This window comes from Leucoraja erinacea, chromosome 1, assembly GCF_028641065.1.
Source record: "Leucoraja erinacea ecotype New England chromosome 1, Leri_hhj_1, whole genome shotgun sequence".
Lineage (NCBI taxonomy): Eukaryota > Metazoa > Chordata > Chondrichthyes > Rajiformes > Rajidae > Leucoraja > Leucoraja erinaceus.
In genome coordinates this window covers 47,473,885-47,494,254 of record NC_073377.1, presented here as the reverse complement: position 1 = coordinate 47,494,254, position 20,370 = coordinate 47,473,885, and the positions used below count along the sequence as shown (strand labels likewise).

The following is a 20,370-nucleotide window of genomic DNA, read 5'->3' as shown; positions in this document are numbered from 1 at the left end:
GTGTCGGTTCACGAGATTGATACCTGGGATGGCGGGACTGTCATATGAGGGAAGATTGAAATGACTAGGCTTGTATTCACTGGAGTTTAGGATGAGGGGAGATCTTATAGAAACATATAAAATTATAAAATGACTGGACAAGCTAGATGCTGGTCAAATGTTCCCAATGTTGGGCGAGTCCAGAACCAGGGGACACAGTCTTTGAATAAAGGGGAGGTAATTGAAGACTAAGGTGAGAAAAAGCCATCACTCAGAAAGTTGTGAATTTATGGAATTCCCTGCCACAGAGGGCAGTGGAGGCCGTCACTGGATGGATTTAAGAGAGAGTTAAATAGAGCTCTAGGGGTTAATGGAGTCAAGGTATATGGGGAGAAGGCAGGCACGGGTTATTGTTAGGGGGCGATCAGACATGATCATAATGAATGGTGGTGCTGGCTCGAAGGGCCGAATGGCCTCATCTTGCACCTATTTTCTATGTTTCTATGTTTTCTAAAGTTGCCTTGCCTAGATGAAAAGTTGGTTTGAGAATGCTAAAGTTGCCTTGCCTAGTTGAAAAGTTGGTTTGAGAATGCTAAAGCTGCCTTGCCTTTGGTTTGAAAATGCTAAAGCTGGCTTGCCTAATTAAAGTTGCCTTGCCTTCTATATAATTAAATGTCTAATCTTGACTACTTCCGGTTTGCGCTTTATATAGATTTTAGAAAAAACGCTACCACGTACGGCTGTGATTTTTGGCCATCTTACTCAGTCACCCTCCGCTCGTCAGATGCCGAGGATTTTTCCCATCGATGAAAAATAAATTAGTGTTTAAAAAATGTTGAGATTCTCTCTCCTGTCAATCAACTCATGATGGCCACGCCCCTTCTGGTGGGAGGGGGGAGGCACTATAAAACCCGGAAGTGTGGGCGTGGCGCAGTCTCTGCAAGATGGGGGAGGGAGAGGTCACGACTCACTGTCTTTAGTGGCCTTGCACCCTGCTTGAAATGGTATGAAACTGCACTTGAATTTGGTGGCCTGCACTCGGCTTGAAATGGAATTTCAAGGAATAGCCTCGAGTCAACAGCCAGCCCACCAGCCGTGAGTGAGTGAGCTGTCAGCACAACATGCTTGAGTGACTGAGCTGCCAGCCCATGAATCCACAATGTCCATAATAGCCCTCTGGAAACTAGTCCCTTCAGCCCACAACACCCATACTGGCGCTCCAGAAAGCCCCTCCCCCCCCCCCGGCCACCAATATTGGAATTGGTGGAGAGGTGGAATATTGCGCTGGGAGACCAGCCCTCCCATGTGATGCTGGCACCCAACGGGTCCAACAGTCTAGTAACTTTATTATTTCTTGCTGAACTGAATTTTTTGATTAAACAAAATAATTTTTTTGAAAATAAATAAATCTATGAAATCCAGTCAAGATTGTCCCAACTCGTTTCATATTTCTGGAAGGAGATTGATTAATTTTGTCAAATAGTGGAAAGTCAATTGAGTTATGATATGATTGGGCTGCCTTTAATGGATATTCAAGTTTATTATGAATTGGTTTCTCAAGGTGTTTAGTAACATTAAACAATACCACATATCTTCACATTGCATGAAATGTTTGATCTTTAAAATAAAAACAAGACCAATGATTCTTACCTATTGATGATCCAGATTTTTCAGGTTTAATTGAAGCTTGGAAGCATATTTTAATTTTGTCACAAGTTTGACTATTTCCATTGATTATACAAGATTTGGTCAAAATTGAGATTTTTGTTGGGTCAAACATCACTGTAACACTTACATTTGCAATGTTTCGTGACCTTAAAATGGAATGAAAGCCCGGTTATTATATGCTTTAGAACAAAAAAGAACAAATTAAATTAAAGCAAGTGCAATTAGCACATTATAAAATCAAAAACATCCACCTATAGGACAGGTTTCCTTATACCCAAGGATGTAGTCCATCTACCATGGGAATAGAATGTACTCATCAGTTAATCCAAACCATCAATTAATCCAACCACAAGGCACAGTGACAGAAAGATGACGCAATATTGTATCTGAAAACTATCTGCACATTTGCTCTCTGGTTATTGGCACCGCTGAGGAAATATTTTTAACTACTTTAAATAGTGAGATTGTGCTTCCTCTTTACCTAAATGTGGCCCTAGCAGTGATGTTTCTTTCTCAGTCATTAAAGCTGTTGTGGTAGACATCTGCACCATGGATGGTATGTGATATAGTGGGATACTTAATCTATATATCCTTTTGTTTTTTCCACATTGCAGAAATCAGAAATCTTGTTGAACTAATATTCAATAACTTCTACTTGTTTCTGATTTCATCTTCATCTTCATCTTAACTGGGACGACAGATGGCGCAATGGGCTAAGTGTTTGGCTGGCGACCGGAAGGTAGCCGGTTCAAATCCCGCTTGGAGTGCATACTGTCGTTGTGTCCTTGGGGCAAGACACTTCACCCACCTTTGCCTGTGTGTAAATGTAATGTAATTATGTGAAGCACTTTGGGGTCAATGCAAGTTGACTGAAAATGTGCTATATAAATAAGATTATTATTATTATTATTATCAAGACTGATTTCATCTTCATCAAGTCAGCATGGTGGGATTTTTACTAATACTATTTCAAGGAGGCATATCCACAGTTAGATTCAAGATTACAGACATCTATTGTCATTGATTTATTTCACTACTGACATAGTCTGCCATTATGTCCTTCAGTGCTTAACTGGTTCAGTCAGAGATAATACAATTGAGCTCCTCTTGGAAAAATATTTTCTTATAATATTTTAAATAATTATGGAAAAAAAGCATGCGGGTCATAGTGAAAATAATATCTTTAATGTGGAAACACCGGGCAGATGGTGATATCTTGAGCAAAAAGAAAAAAACTGCTGGAGGAACTCAACGGGTCAGACAGCATCTGTGGAGGGAAATGGATGGACAACGTTTCAGATTCTGAAGAAGTGTCCCAGCAGTTTGTTTTTTGCTTCAAATTCCATTATCTCCAGCTGCTAGTTTTTTTTAAGATGAAAAATATTGTTTTGTTAATATGACCCGATACTTTTAATAACATTTGTCATATCAAATCCCTGTGTTCTCATTTTATCCCAGAGAATATCCAAATCAGTGAAAAATAAACTTTTGCATTATATCCCAAAATGTCAACTATCCATGTTCTCCAGGGACCTCCTCTCTTCTAGCTTTTATCCCCCACCCCCCAAACAATCTGAAGAAGGGGTCTGACCGGAAATGTCCTATCCATGTTCTCCAGAGATGCAGCCTGACCCCCTGAGTTATATTAGCACATTGTCTTTTTTTGTAAACCAGCATCTGCAGTTCCTCTGAAAATGTGGTTAATTAATTCCAGTTATTTACTAAAATTAAAATCGAACTGAATCTGAAGTGGTCAAGAAGGAACTGCAGATGCAGAAAGATCGAAGGTACACAAAATTTCTGGAGAAACTCAGCGGGTGCAGCAGCATCTATGGAGCGAAGAAAATAGGCAACGTTTCGGGCTGAAACCCTTCTTCAGACTGATGGGGGGTGGGAGGGGAGAAGGAAGGAAAAAGGGGAGGAGGAGGAGCCCGAGGGTGGGGGATGGGAGGAGACAGCTCGAGGGCTAAGGAAGGGGAGGAGACAGCAAGGGCTAGCAAAATTGGGAGAATTCAACATTCATGCCATCAGGATGCAAGCTGCCCAGGCGGAATATGAGGTGCTGTTCCTCCAATTTCCGGTGTTGCTCACTCTGGCAATGGAGGAGACCCAGGACAGAGAGGTCGGATTGGGAATGGGAGGTGGAGTTGAAGTGCTGAGTTCAGGTAGGTTATTGCAGACTGAGCGGAGGTGTTTGGCGAAACGATCGCCCACCCTCCGCTTAGTCTCACCGATGTAAATCAGCTGACATCTAGAGCAGCGGATGCAGTAGATGAGGTTGGTGGAGATACAGGTGAACCTTTGTCGCACCTGGAACGACTGCTTGGGTCCTTGAATGGAGTCGAGGGGGGAGGTGAAGGGACAGGTGTTGCATTTCTTGCGGTTGCAATGGAAAGTGCCCGGGGAGGGGGGTGGTACGGGTGGGAAGGGAAGAATTGACAAGGGAGTTGCGGAGGGAGCGGTCTTTGCGGAAGGCAGACATGGGGGGAGATGGGAAGATGTGGCGAGTGGTGGGGTCACGTTGGAGGTGGCGGAAATGGCGGAGGATTATGTGTTGTATTTGCCGGCTGGTGGGGTGAAAGGTGAGGACCAGGGGCACTGTGCCCTTGTTGCGAGTGCGGGGATGGGGAGAGAGAGCAGTGTTGCGGGGTATGGATGAGACTCTGGTGCGAGCCTCATCTATGGTGGCGGAGGGGAATCCCCGTTCCCTGAAGAACGAGGACATTTCCGATGCCCTGGTATGGAATGTCTCATCCTGGGAACAGATGCGACGTAGGCGGAAGAATTGGGAGTAGGGGATGGAGTCTTTACAGGGGGCAGGGTGGGAAGACGTGTAATCCAGATAGCCATATGAGTCAGTTGGTTTGTAGTGTATGTCGGTCAGATGTCAGTCCCCTGCGATGGAGATGGTGAGGTCAAGGAATGGTAGGGAAGTGTCGGAAATGGTCCAGGTGTATTGGAGTGCCGGATGGAAGTTGGTGTTGAAGTGGATGAAGTCAGTCAGTTGTGTGTAGGTGCAGGAGGTGGCCCCAAAGCAGTCGTCAATGTAATGGAGGTAGAGGTCGGGGATGGGGCCCTGGTACGTATTGAACAAGGATTGTTCCCTCCTCCTCCCCTTTTTCCTTCCTTCCTTCTCCCCTCCCACCCCCCCATCAGTCTGAAGAATTGTTTCGGCCCGAAATGTCGCCTATTTTCTTCGCTCCATAGATGCTGCTGCACCCCTGAGTTTCTCCAGCAATTTTGTGTAACTTTGAATCTGAAGCGAGCTGCTTGACGTCACAATGTCTTTGCTCCTCGCGGCCTGCCCGCAGACTTTTCAATGCGCAGCCAGAGTTTTTATGTCTATGCCTCGCTGCCTTGGTCGTTGGGATTTCCTCGCCACCGCCTCACTCCTCCTCCGCCAGCCAACAGCAAGGTGCGGGGCCGAGCAGTGCAGCTCAAAGATCCTATAGCCCCGCACGCCAAGGCAGGGAGGGCGGGGGAGGGAGGCCTCGGTGTGCGGGAGGGTTTGTTTTTAAAGCGCCGTTAGCGGGTTTACAAACAGCGGCCCTTATCAGGGCGGGCGGGGTGCGGGAGGAGGGGGTGATGGAGCCGCTATCGCGGCCGCTGCTGCCGCTGTCCGGGGCCCGTCATTCGCTCCGACCCTTCGTCACCACGCACCTAGTATCTTTGCCCCGCACGACAGCCGTCGCCGACACAAAACGTCGCGTTCCTTTTCTCCAGAGATGCTGCCTGACCCGCGCAGTTACTACAGTTTTTTGTGTCTATCATCGGTATAAACCAAGTTGCCAAGCCGGGCAAAATAACTCGCCGGCGGCACTTTGGGTGGTCAGTGGCACCCGGGCAACCGCTAATTTAGAGCCCTGGTCACTCTCCCCCTCCCTCCCCTCTCCCCACCCCCCCCTCCTCCCCCTCCCCACCCCCCCTCTTCCCCTCCCTCTCCTCTCCCCCCCCTCCCGTGTGTGTGTGTGGGGTGGTTAGTGTGTGTGTGTGTGATGCCGCAGCGCCCCTGCAACCATGCATTGCGGGGATGGGAGCCAACGGGTCCCCTTGATCTAGTGAAAACATTTAAAAAAAAACACACCACAGGACCCAGACTAAAATATGTAAAGTAACTGGACATATCAGAAAGCAGATAGAATTATTTTCTCCTACCAAAGTTGCACCACATTCCCAATGGATCCAACTGTTAGATCTGTGATAGAATCTCCATTCAAATCCTTCTGCCCATCGATGGACAGCCCAAAATATTGCAATTGTGAGTTGAATGCTGAAGCTTGTATTTTCTAGAAAATATCAAAATAAGTTGAGAATGTTGATTTATTCTAATGTATAATAATGTGCCCATTTTGATTTAATTCTCCAGCTAGTTACACATGGGCATTGATTGCATTTTCAAAGGTTTCTAATAATGAATAATACTTACTTGTGCGACTTTTCTAGAAGAATTGTTGTTGGTATAATGTGGAAAATACACTTGATAATTTCTAGGCAACAGTGTGCCAAGAAGAGTAATAACAAGATAATCTATTTTTGAAGTATAAATATTGGCCAGAATGCAATGCAAATATCTAATTCAAAGGAGATGTGTAATGTATGTTTTTTTTTTAAATGTTTTTAAAAACGGTGACTAGTGATCCCCATACACTAGCACTATCTTACACATCAGGAACAATCCACAATCTTTACTGAAGCTAATTTCACTACAAACGTGTACAACTTTGGAGTGTGGCAGGAAACCGGAGCGTCTGGTGAAAACCCATGCGGTCACGGGGAGAATGTACGAACTCTGTAAAGGCAGCCCCCATTGTCAGGATTGAACCCAGGTCTCTGGTGCTGTAAGGCAGCAACTCTACCGCTGCTCCATTGTGATAATACCTTGAAGGCACCAGAATACAATTGGAATTTTGCACCCTCATCTCTACTATGAGACTTCAACGAGAGTCTTTGGTAGAATTTAATGTCAGCTGTGGTTCTGTTGGCGGTTAACTCACTACTGATTAATAAGGATGTGTCCAGAGGTCCCATTCCAGAGAAGAGGGAACTTTCACTGTGGTACTGATGAGGCGCATAACTGTCAAAAGAGGCAATATTAGATATCTGCTAAAACCAAAGCCCATTCTCCTTTTTCAGATGTGTGTACCAAATGTCATGGCCATATTTCAAAGCCCAAAGAAATGATTACATATCAGACCAATATTTATTCTTCAGTCAAAATCACTGAAACAGATTAGCTGTTCAAAATGGGTTCTCATTGTGCACAACTAAATCAATAGTCAATAGTCAATAGTCTATTTAATTGTCATTTGGACCCCTGGAGGTCCAAATGAAATGCCATTTCTGCAGCCATACATTACACACAAATAGACCCCAGACACAACATAATTACATTTTACATAAACATCCATCACATAGCTGTGATGGAAGGCCAAAAAAACGTATCTCTCCACTGCACTCCCCCCCCCCCCCCCCCCACGCCTCAGATGTCAAAGTCAAAGCCCCTGGCTGGCGATGGCGATTGTCCCGCGGCCATCAAAGCCACGCCGGGTGGTGCGAGGTCGCACACCGGGTCTTGGTGTTAAAGACCCCGGTGTGCGCTCGCAGAGTCCCGCGGCCATTCCAAGCCGCGCGGGGCAGTGGTGCTAGGCCCCGCTCCAGGAGCTCTTCGACCCCACAACTCGGGCGGGAGAAGTCGCCGTTGCAGGAGCCCCGAAAAAAGCGGTCAGCCGCGGGCTTGCCGCCGTCCGCAGACCCGCAGTAGCTTTCATCAGCAAGCAGCAGCAGAGCAGCAGCAGCGGCAAGCCTCCTCCTCCACCGCTCCACCCGCTCCGGTCTCGGCCATCCGCAACGGTGAGTCGGCACCAGAGTCCCCGGCTTCTTCCTGTTGGAGGCCGCTCCTCGTAACGACAACTGAGACCCACGAGAAAAGGTCGGGTCTCCAGTGCAGGGAGAGATTCAAAAGTTTCCCCCTCCCACCCCACCCCCGCCCCCCAACACACACACCCCAACATAAAATAACAAAAAAACTACATTAAAACACAGACAAAAAATAATAAAAACGCGGACACTTTCTAGATTTATACCATGATTGTACTTTGAAAGTTCCTGTATTGGATTTGGGTGTCATGTTAGTCTTTCTAAACCAGAGAAAAGATTGCCATAATGGCTAATTTACCACATCTAACTTACTTATTACATCTAACTGTTACATCTAACAGTTAATACAGATCATATTTAATACCACAGGGTTTTTTGGATGAGATAGCATGAGATATCTGCGAAGCATCCTGGTCAACATTTATATGTAAAAAATAGATTATCTTGTTATTACTGCATTACTGTTCCTGGCACACTGTTGCATATAAATTATCCAGTGTATTTTTTACATTACACCAACAACAATTCTAAAAAAATAAATGTGAAATTCTTCCTAGGGTGCAAAGTACTTCGGAAAATCTCTTAGGAATGAACCAATTTATGGAAAATGACACAAGCAAGGATGGCAGCAAATTATTTACTGAAACAAAATGTTAATTCTGGAATGTTTAACATGCAACCCCTTCAGAAATATCAGAAATATCATACTTGCGTATGTTTTGGTTGGATTGATTTTTGATGACCATTATAAATGTAAACTACTCCATGGTTTTCATCTTCGACAGGTGCTCCCACTGCCACGTCATTGTAACCATCCAGATTGATGTCAGTGATGGCAGCAATGGCAGATCCAAAGCGATTGTTCCTTCCATTGGTTGGTCCTTCCAACATGCCTTTCTTTTCCAGATTTCCATGCTGAATTACAAATTCGTATTTTAGGCCGGATTGATATTAATGCAACTCACAAATAAATAACATACTATATTAGAATGAATCACTGGCCATTTAATTTCTTTGGTTTAAGAAGTTGTGCAGTGAATTGTTTTTCATGGCAATGTAAATATCATTTAACAGACTTTACGTTCCAGTTTGAGCCACTGCTGTTTACTCTTGGCCCTGTAGTTTAGTTTATTAATGTCATGTGAACCTCTTTTTGTTGCAATGCTATCCAGTCAGTGAAAAGACTGGATTACAATCAAGCTGTCCGCAGTGTACAGATACAGGATGAAGGGTATAATGTTTGGTGTAAGATAAAATCCCGTAAAGTCCGATTAAAGATAGTTAGGTCTTTAATGAGATCGGACCACTCTCTAGATGGTGATAGGACTGTTCAGCTGCCTGTCCCGGAAACTGGAGGTATGTGTTTTCAAACTTCTGTACCTCTTGCCTGATAGGAGAGGGGAGAAGAGGGAGTGACAAGGGTGAGACTGGTTCTTGATAATGCTGGCCGAGGCAGCATGAAGTGTAGATGGAGTCAATGGAAGGGAGTTGGTTTGTGTGATGACCTGGGCTTTGTCTACAACTGCAATTTCTTGTGGTCTTGGATGGAGCAGTTTCCAAACCATGCTATGTCACACCCCAATAAAATGCTTTCCACGGCGTATCTATAGAGGTTGGTGAGGGTTGTTGGGAATCACAATTAAGATCCAATTAAGTACTTTCAATTAATAGTATATCCACTGCTTCTGAGTGACAGAAAATAAAATTTATTGAACTGAAATACCCTGAGCATTCTTTAGTGCAAGTTAGTTGTTGTGTGCATGGAAGCTTAAATGGAATATATGTGTGCAAGGTTTAGGGAGATATTTAGTATTACTAACCTAATGAGTACCTAATTAGGATAAATTTGATTTTGTTGGTGTTGCCACTGTGAAACTACCATTCAAATGGTCAAGTAGATATCACATTGAGTGAAAAGATATTTTACCTCATTGAGAGAAAACATGTACACTCTTCCTTCCTCATTTTTGTGTGAACCCATATACATGGGTGACCCAACTAACAGTACATCTGTCAGTGAGTCGCGGTTAACATCTACAGAGCAAAGCACACTGCCAAAATATGAACCAAGCTGCAAAACAAATGATGAAAACATAACATTTATTAAAACATTTCAATTATAGAATTACAGGTTAAATATTTGATCTTCATGATATAAGATCCCAACTATTCACTTGCCCTATTTTTCCTCCTTTGCAATGAAATCTTGTATTCTCTCCTCAGTGCAGTGGCAATAATTTATGCGTTATCCTATATTCGCATCTGACTTGCAGCATGCACAGATGAGTGGTGGTAAAAAGACCAAAGGACATTGGTCTTCCTTTGCTGCTCTAAGACTTCAAGTTTCCATGATATGACTTTGCTTGTTTCCTACTTGTATAGTAATATTTGTGGAGGCATGAGGAATGTTCTGCCTTTATTGTCAAAGAGGGCAAATGGTCTACATAAAGTTAACAAAAACTGCTTTTCAACCACTCTTTAGGCATATATAGATAATACCTTGCCTCCGATATTTCAATCACGGGAACAACTTAAGTAATGGATGGGACAGGCAAGTGTTCCACTGTACAGTTATAGAGTTACACTGCACAGAAACAGGCCCTTCAACCCAACTCATCCATGCAGACCACAGTGCCCCATCTAAGTGAGTCCCATTTGCCCACGTTTGGCCATTATTTCTCTGAAACTTTCCGAGCCAGGTACCTTTACCCATCTCTTCAATCCAGAGATGCTGCCTGTCCCGAGTTACTCCAGCATTTTCTGGTTATCTTTGGTTTAAACAGGGCATCTGCAGTTCTTTCCCACATACCTTCCAAGTCTGTTTAAATGCTGTTATAGTGCCTGCCTTAACTACCTCTTCTGTCAGCTTGATCCATATGCCAACCACCTTCCGAGTGAAAATGTTGCCCCTCGGGTTCATATAGTTCTTTCCCTTCTCAGAAACCTATGCCCTCTGGTTCTTAATTGTACTATCCCGGGTAAAAGACTGTGCATTCACACTATCTATACCTTACAGGAGATCACCCCTTCTCCTGTGCTCCAAGGAATGAACTCATAGACTGCACACCTTTCCATACAGCTCAAGCCCCTCAGCACTTTTTCCATGTTAATGGCATTATTCCTATAATAGTGCAATCAAAAATGAACACAGTACTCCAAATGTCGACTCACTAATGTCTTGTACAATTGTAACATAACATCCCATCTTCTGTACTCAACACTCTGAATGATGAAAGCCAATGTACCAAGAGCATTCTTTACCACCCTATCTACTGTGACGCCACTTTCAGGGAACTATGTACCTGTACTCCTTGTTCTCTCTGCTCGACAACAATCCCCAGGGCCCTATCATTCACTGTGAAGGCCCTGGCCTGGTTTGACCTCCCAAATTGTAATGCGTTACACTAATCTGCATTTACTCCACTAGCCATTCCTCAGCTAATGTGCCCAGCCGATCAAAGTCCTGCTGTAATTTTTGACAACCATTTTCACTGTTAAATGTGACTATGATATGTCAGTAGGGCCTTGGGATATAAATGTAATTTGGTGATAAACATGGATTATTATAATTTTCACAGCAATTTGAATACAAAATTATTGGTCGCTAATAAAGAGATAACCCCTCAAAAACAGATTCTGTTATGATGCAATACCATATTTTTATTAGGTCATAAGGGATAGGAAAGAATTAGGCTATTCGGCCCATCAAGTCTACTCTGCCATTCAATCATGGCTGATTATCTCTCCCACCTAACCACATTCTCCTGTCTTCTCCCCATAAACTCTGACACCTGTACTAGTCAAGAATTTATCTAACTCTGCCTTAAAAATATCCATTGACTTGGCCTCCACAGTAAAGAATTCCACAGATTCACCACCCTCTGACTAAAGACATTTCTCCTCATCTCCTTCCTAAAAGAACGTCCTTTAATTTTCTCCAACAAAATAAGTAATGGAATTGCATACCAGAACAATTAGAATCTAAAAGCAAAAGACGGGTTAGTAAGGTACATACCTGTTCTCCTTTTTGTGTCTGTTTAATCAGCACTTGATCATTTAATCCAACTGCATAAATGATGATCTGGCCCGTGTGTTGGAAGCGTGGGGCTCCAGCAACATAGAGCACGGAATCTTGTGTAGCCATTGATGTCACAGAATAGCCTGGAATGAAAAGTACAAATATTACATCAATGGAGGTGATATTAAAACATCAGCATTGGTTTTCTAAATAACATATATGTACTATAACTGCTTGAGTTTTATTTGGTCAACATATTCAACATTGCAATACCTATAGTGGAAACAAGGAACAGCAGATGCTGGTTTACACAAAGTGTTGAAGTAACTCAGCAGGTCGAGCAGCATCTCTGGAGAACATGAATAGGTGATGTTTGGGGGTCAGGACCCTTCTTCAGTCAGATTCCTATGAAACCTATATCCTAGATTTGCCTTATAACGAAATGGAGCCTCACTTGAATAGAAACATAGAAAAATAGGTGCAAGAGTAGGCCATTTGGCCCTTTGAGCCAGCACCTCCATTCGATAAGATCATGGTTGATCATCTAAAATCAGTACCCCGTTCCTGCTTTTTCCCCCATACCCCTTGATTTCTTTAGCCCTAAGAGCTAAATCTAACTCTCTCTTGAAAACATCTAGTGAAGTGGCCTCCGCTGCCTTCTGTGGGAGAGAATGCCACAGATTCACCCTCTTGGTGAAGAAGTGATTTCTTTTGTTCCCGAGGGAAGTCCAGGACAAGGGGTCCCAGCTTAAGAGAGATGAGAAAGAACTTAACATCTAACTGTGGAACTCTTGAAAGGGTAGTTGAGGCATCTAGTGAATTGGCCTCCACTGCCTTCCGTGGGAGAGAATGCCACAGATTCACAACTCTCTTGGTGAAGAAGTTTTTCCTCATCTCAGGCCTAAATGGCCTACCCCATATTCTTAAACTGTGACCCCCATGTTCTGGACTCACCCAACATCGGGAACATTTTTCCAGCATCTAGCCTGTCCCATCCTTTAAAAAGGTTATGTGTCTCGATAAAATTCCCGCTAATCCTTCTAAATTCAAATAAATACAAGCCCAGTCGACCCATTCCATCATCATATGTCAGTCCTGCCATCCCGGTAATTAACCTGGTGAACCTACGCTGCACTCCCTCAATAGCAATAATATCCTTCCTCAAATTAGGAGACCAAATTGCACACAATAGGTTTGATATGTACTTGGATTGCTTCCTTTTCAGCCTGTTTGGCACTAGTGGGAATGAGAGTAACGCAAGCATGTTTGCTGTGCCTTGAACAGAACTCAAGCATGGCCGCAGATTTTGACTATTCTTCCAACTGGATGTTCTGTCTTAGCAGGACCTTACTAAAGGCAGTGCTTTAAAAAAAATCACAACAGAAGGCACTGGCACCTCTAAAAAGTCAATTGTCATTATTTTGTTTTCCACATGTTTAATCATAGTACATATTGGCACCATTATGTATACTAAAAAGCACTGCATGGAGGCATGGAATTACCCAGGAATGAGTGGGTTAACATACGATGATCATTTGACAAAACTGGACCTTTACTTGCTGGGGTTTAGAAGGATGAGGGGGTGTGGGGTCTCATTGAAACTTAATGAATAGTGAAAAGCCTGGATAGAGTGGATGTGGAGAGGATGTTTCCGCTATTGGGAGGGTCTAGGACCCGAGGCCATAGCCTCAGAATTAAAGGAAGTTCCTTTAGCAAAGAGATGAGGAAGAATTTCTTTAATCATGGGGTGGGGTATCTGTGGAATACATTGCCAAAGAAGCTGTGGATGCTGTCAATGGATATTTCTAAGGCAGAGATAGATAGATTCTTGTTTAGTATGGGTGTCAAGGATTATGGGGAGAAGGCAGGAGAATGGGGTTAGGAGGGAGAGATAGATCTGCCATGATTAAATGGCGGACTAGACTTGATGGGCCAAATGGTCTAATTCTACTATCACTTTAAGAACAACATCTGCAGACTTGACTTTGAAAGCAGTGAAATATTCCAATCCTATGGATTATACCTTATAGTTGGCCTTAAGATTCAATAGTGAACTCTCATCTCTGCAAGGAAAGGGAAATTAAACATTTAGTCCTCCGATATTTGCTGTGCATCGTTTCCTGGTCCTATCTTATGAGAGGGTCTCGGGAAGCAGAGCCAAAGGCTTGATTCTCCCATGAACTTGCAAAATAACAACACCTCAACAAGCTGGGGGGAGAGGAAGGAACCAGTGGGGTTTGCTTGATCCACATCTTGTCGAGCAAGATCACTCAACACAAGACCTGACTTTATAGGAGCAGTAATCCTGGAAGGTGGTGGGTAATATAAAGGAATAAAAGTGTGAAATGATGCTGATCTTCCCTCTCCTTCTTTGTACTTTGAAACATTACCTGTGACAAACAAAATATTCTCTTAAATCAAGCTTTTAGTTTAGTTTAGAGATACAGCGTGGTAAGAGGCCCTTTGACCTACCATATCCATACCGGCAAGTGATCCCCACACAATAACATCATCCTATACACTAGGGCAATTTTTCAATTTTTTACCAAAGTATGTCTTTGGAGTGTTGGAGGAAACCGGAGCACCCGGAGAAAACCCCAGTAGGTCACGGGGAGAACATACAAATTCTGTACAGACAGCACCCGTAGTCAGGATTGAACCTGGTTCTCTTGCGCTGTAAAGGGCCTGTCCCACTTGGGCGACATTTGCACGTTATTTACGCGACATCATTTACGCGTCACGACGCGCGACACATGTGACGTGCACGTGATGTGCGCGTGGTGTGCATTAAGTTTGCATGGTGCGCATTACACGCGCATGGTGATGTAGGCAGTGATGCGTGGTTGTGCGTGACGTCCCAGGATTTTCGGATGTACAAAATCTTCGCACGCCATCTGCGTGATGCGCAAATAACGCCCAAGTGGGATAGGCCCTTAAGGCAGCAATTCTACTGCCGCACCACTGTGCTGCTCCAACACTAATGGAAGGCGCATTATAAAATGTACAGAAATGTCTTACCTCCTCTATCTTTTTCTCCCCAGTGAGCAACATTGCATGGCAGTTCAGCAGAGATTACAAACTCCATGCTTGGGATTTTGCAAATATTAATGTGGAATCCACTGCTACTTGATATAGCGTTGTGATCAGTATTGTTCTGTTAATCACAGGCTGTGCGTTTTGGCTGGATTGCAAATTGTGTTTGCTCTATAACATCTTAAAAATCTCACCTATCTTCTTGTTTACATTAAATCTTGCTTACATTAATTTTATAATTGGAGACTCTCGGACTATCTTTGATCGGACTTTACTGGCTCTATCTTGCACTAAACTATCTGTACACTGCGGACGGCTTGATTGTAATCATGGATTGTCTTTTCATTGACTATATAGCATGCAACAAAAGCTTTTCACTGTACCTCGGTACACGTGACAATAAACGAAATTCAAACTTAAAGGTAAATTAATAAATCAGAAGCTAAATACAATACCAGTTCAACGTACTTGGTACTAAATTGATGCTTACCTAAGTATGAACTGTCATTTCTATCTTGCAGAATGTCTTGAAAGACTTTCTTGGAAAATATAGTCGTCTTGACAGAAGATTGATGTACAGTTGTGCCTGACCAATCATAAGCTCCTACTGCTCCCAATATCATTACGCCCTGCAAAATGAATGTTTATCTTCAAAGAGTTACACTGTGATGAAAATACACTTGATGAATTGATTACAGTATGGCATTATATCATCATCATATTTTTCAAAAGGATTTTTATAGTTGCCTGGAATAGAGAATATTAGCTATAAGGAGAGATTGGACAATGCTGGATTGCTTTCTCTGGAGCGTCAGAGACTGAGGGGAGACTTGATAGAATTACATTAAAAAATGAGATGTTTAGATAGGTTAGACAGACAGAACCTTCTTCCCAGAATGGACATGTCAAAGACTAGAGGGCATAGCTTTAAGGTGCCAGGGGCCAAGTTTAAAGGAGATGTTGGAGATTTTTTTTAGAATGTGCCTGGAATGAGCTGCCAGAGGTGGGGGTGGAGGCAGATAGATAGGCACATGTACTGTATAAGCAGGGAATGGAAGGATATGCATCCCATGCTGGCAGAGGAGATTAGTTAACTTGTCGTCATGTTTGACATGGACTTTAAGGACTGATGGGCCTGCTCCTATGCCGGACTTTTCTATGTTCTATATCTATGTTTTTTTTTAAATGTTTGAGGGATTTTGCAGATGAAAAAATGGAACTTCACCTCACTTTAGGGCCCCAGAAATAGTGTTGATCATCTCCAGGACATCTATTTCAGACTAAAGTTTCCTCTGACTCAAATTTAAAGGCAAACCCCAATTGCTCCATTATTTTCTCAAACCTTGGTTTAACCTTTGGGAGTTGGATTTGTAGATCTGAGCCAAACTGGATTGAAATGTTTGAATATTTATTTGTTGAATTACATAAGAACACTTTAATTGTGTTTTCAGAGTTAAGACAGGTCCAAAATGAAGGATTCCTGCACTTCTCAATCACTCCAATATTGTTAAACATTTTTGTTGCTTTTACTGTACTTTTGGAAATTTATAGAACCACGTGAAGAAACTGACCAATACTATAGAAGGTATTGCAGAAATATATTTCAAAAATGGCTTTTATGCTCCGGATGTTCGGCCGAACGCACTACTCTCTGCAGAGCCTTCTTGTCCTTGGCAGAGCCTTCTTGCCCTTGGCAGACTCTCCCAGGTCTTGCACACCGCTCTCTCCCATCTGGACAGCCAGAAGGGGGGCTACGTGAGGATGCTGTTCATAGACTACAGTTCAGCCTTCAACACGATAGTCCCCACCAGACTGGCCGGGAAGCTGCTGGAATTGGGGCTCAACACCTCCCTGTGTGCCTGGGTCCTGGACTTTCTCACCGCCAGGCCCCAGGTAGTCAAGATGGGAAGGAATACATCGAAGTCCCTCACCCTGAGCACAGGATCACCCCAGGGTTGCGTCCTCAGCCCCCTATTGTACTCCCTGTACACACATGACTGTGTGGCTAGGTTCAGCTCCAATTCAATAATTAAGTTTGCTGATGACACTGTGGTGGTGGGCCTGATCTCAAACAATGATGAGAAGGCCTACCGGGAGGAGGTGGCTGATCTAGCACTCTGGTGCCAGGAGAACAGCCTCCTCTTGAACATCAAAAAAACGAAGGAGCTGATCATGGACTTTAGGAGGGCACATCATCCGAGGACGTACACTCCATTGAGTATAAATGGGGATCCTGTGGATAGGGTGAACTTTTTTAAATATCTGGGAGTCCACATCTCTGAGGATATGACATGGTCATCACACGCCTCAGCACTGGTGAGTAAGGCAAGGCAGCGCCTTTACCACCTCAGGCAATTGAGGAAATTCAGAGTGTCTCCGAGGATCCTACAGTGCTTCTACGCAGCGGCGGTGGAAAGCATCTTGTCTGGGAACATTACCATCTGGTTTGGGAATTGCTCTGCCAAGGACAAGAAGGCTCTGCAGAGAGTAGTGCGTTCGGCCGAACGCACTATGGGAACTTCACTCACCCCCCTGCAGGAACTATACAACAGGAGGTGCAACTCCAGAACAAACAAAATCACGAGAGACCTCTTCCACCCCTGCAACGGACTGTTCCAGCCGCTACGGTCAGGCAAACGCCTCCGTTGCCATGCAGTGAGAACGGAGAGGTTGAGAAGGAGTTTCTTCCCAGAGGCAATACGGACTGTAAACGCCTATCTCACCAGGGACTAACTCTACAGAACGTTTTTCCTTCTATTATTTATTATGTAAGAGAATATGTGTGTTATGATTGTGTTTATAATTTGTTTGGTTGTTTTGTTGTTTGTCTTTTGCACAAAAGTCCGCGAGCATTGCCACTTTCATTTCACTGCACATCTCGTATGTGTATGTGACAAATAAACTTGACTTGACTTGACTTGATGTCATGGAATGTAAACAAACACTTCTTCACCGTAATAATCATTAACAACAACTTAAAAATCATAGAATATGTTCGCACCTTGCTAGGTACAATGTGTGCACTGAATCCAACCTGTGCCATTTCCAACAGGAAGGTATCTTCATTCTTATTGCTGGTCCCTGGTGGATTAAAAACGGTAAGATATAAGACTTTTAATCACTGTATTCATAGAAACATCATGTAGGTTATATGCCACATATGTTATCAAGTATGGTCAACCTGGTCAAGTATCTGGTGTTCCTTGTACACTAATATTGGAACCATGGTCTAAGTTAAGGTGGTCACAGGCATGGTGGCATGAGCCACTGCTTCTGCATACAGACCAGTTACATGATCTTAATGCAGAATCTGGTCAGGAAGCAGGCAGATTCAAAAACTCCGAGCAAGCCGTGATTGGAAAACACAGCAAATAACAATGAAATTGGTGAAACAAACACAGCAGCTACTCAAGTTTAAAGTCCCTGATGTGATGACCACCCCTCTCATTTTTATAAGCTTCAGCACTGTGTAGGAGATCTGATTACAGTATATTACTTTGTAACATTATTTGTGCAATTCAGAATTGAGGGGCAGAAACAGATCAACCAATCTTCCTGCAGAATTTTAATCCTTAAGTATCCACGCTGAACCTTTTTAACTTTAGCTGGATTTCACACCTTTGGCATCACGCCAATTCTAATCCTTAAACATCCATGTTGAACATGTTTATTCTTAACTGGATATCACACCTGTACATAAATGTGGATATAATCTTTCTTTTAGTCAACAACTCTTGAAGCTTACACTGCCTCACAATCCAGAAAATATTTTCCATACGCCTTAATTTAACTTCCTTTATAAGAATACTTATGCCCCCTTAACATTAATGTTACCTAAATATTAGATTTTATGGTGCTTTTATTTTAACCATGTGACTTAAATTTACTAACTGCATGACTAACATTTATGGCCTGTGTCACATCCCTCTAGAAATTCATCTGGACAGTTAGTCAGACTTGTATGTCTAATGCAATTTCTACATCCAATGCATATCTAATTTTTTCAGTATTGGAAGTGTAATTAAAGCAAGGAGAGAATCCACTTTCTAACATTTCTGTGACATTTATATTTTCACAGTATGGCACTGGGTTAGAACCTCACACTTTTCTATCATTCTTAATGCTCCACACTTCCATTGCCACTAAATACCATCAACCCCCCTCCCACATCCACCATTCTCTGTCTGCTTTTCGAACAAGGCCCAACTTTTATTTTCCAGTTTATTGATGCATATAACCTGCCCCTTCCCAGGTTTACACCAGAGGTAATTCAAATTGCACTGTCCCTTAATTGGTACATGTGGCAATAACCTTGACATTGAACCCCTGAAATCTTGAGGCTCTAATCTCTAACTCTGCATCCTGGAAACTTACTTGATCCATTTCCCCAAAATTCCTAGGCCACATGTTTATCACCGTCACCTCTCCACCAACAACTACTGACCCTGCTTGCCAACACCACCCTTTATGCTCTTTCCATTTATCTCATCCCCAGACCTCGACGGGATTTATAACTGCTGAACTTCTCACCTGCAACTGGATTTTGGGCAGCCCACTTTCATAGCACCTGAAATTTGCAGTGGTGGGCCCATGAGAGAATAACTAGTTCCCATGTCACTGCTGTGCATAATGCCCCTGTCCCACTTAGGAAACCTGAACGGAAACCTCTGGAGACTTTGCGCCCCACCCAAGGTTTCCGTGCGGTTCCCAGAGGTTCCTGGATGTTTTTGTCAGTCTCCCTACATGCTTCCACTACCTGCAACCTCCGGCAACCACCTGCAACCTCTGGGAACCGCACGGAAACCTTAGGTGGGGCGCAAAGTCTTCAGAAGTTTCCGTTCAGGTTTCTTAAGTGGGACAGGGGCATGAGGGAACACCTTATTGTGATTTCCTCTGCCCCATCATTCATAATTTTAAATACCTAAATCAAATTCCTCTGTAATGTTTCCTACTCTAAAGTAATCAAATTCCTCTGTAATGTTTCCTACTCTAATGTAAAGAGCTTACTTTTTCTTTCTTCTTTCATGTATGAAAGAATGTATATAGCTCCAAATTAATGAACCTGTGGTGTACTTTCACTGTTGCCTTAGCATTCTACGTACAGTTTGAATCTGCATTTGGTGCTGCACTGAAATAGATCACAATTGAAATTTCCCAATCTGAAATTGACAAGAACGCAAAATGGAGGAAAGTATAAAGAACAATTTACCTTCGATACTAAAGATTCGTTCTTTGAGGGCACTAGCTATTTCTATCAAGGCATCTTCTGAGGATACATTGAAAAAATGCTTTGCTTTTGGAGTACTTGCAATGGACTTAATTTCTTTGATTAGCTTGTCTGGGTTTATCCCTTGTCTGTTGTAGTAACCAAGAACCTATGGAATGTAAAACAATCATCAAAATAGATTACATTTTTTTATCAACTGTTTTAATTACATTTAGATTTTACACGTAATGAATGTAAATATAAATGTCCCAGCAAATACTTCTTAACATTTGTCTGCCACCTCAGTCAACGCTAATTTCTGTACTAAACTTTGAAATAGTGCAGTGTTTCAGAAATATAATTAAAAAATGTTTTGTTGTACGGTGCATAAACATTTGCTGTATTTTTGTTGACATCCCTTGTCAATGGATCGTGATGGCTTGGAGTTTGCTTTGAATGTATCGTAACTTAATGGCTAAATCCAACATTGCCATATCTACAGCAGTTTGCAAGTGAATGTGTCATATTTGGATAGTTCAGACATTAAATGCTGCATTTGGGCTTCATTCTCTTCAATATACTGCAGCCA

The 20,370-nt window shown here is 42.9% G+C and overlaps 1 protein-coding gene across 1 annotated transcript in view; it reads right to left on the bottom strand.

Annotated features, from left to right (window-relative positions):
• itga2.2 (integrin, alpha 2 (CD49B, alpha 2 subunit of VLA-2 receptor), tandem duplicate 2) overlaps window positions 1-20,370 on the bottom strand; it is a 146,894-nt gene that overhangs the window by 43,635 nt on the left and 82,889 nt on the right. Inside the window, exons 9-16 of the mRNA XM_055633986.1 lie at window positions 19,785-19,950; window positions 17,577-17,656; window positions 15,066-15,204; window positions 11,540-11,685; window positions 9,452-9,595; window positions 8,233-8,439; window positions 5,803-5,933; window positions 1,630-1,793 (exon numbers count right to left, since the gene is read on the bottom strand). Of these exons, the coding sequence (XP_055489961.1) occupies window positions 1,630-1,793; window positions 5,803-5,933; window positions 8,233-8,439; window positions 9,452-9,595; window positions 11,540-11,685; window positions 15,066-15,204; window positions 17,577-17,656; window positions 19,785-19,950 (1,177 nt within the window). The remainder of the gene's footprint in view (window positions 1-1,629; window positions 1,794-5,802; window positions 5,934-8,232; window positions 8,440-9,451; window positions 9,596-11,539; window positions 11,686-15,065; window positions 15,205-17,576; window positions 17,657-19,784; window positions 19,951-20,370) is intronic.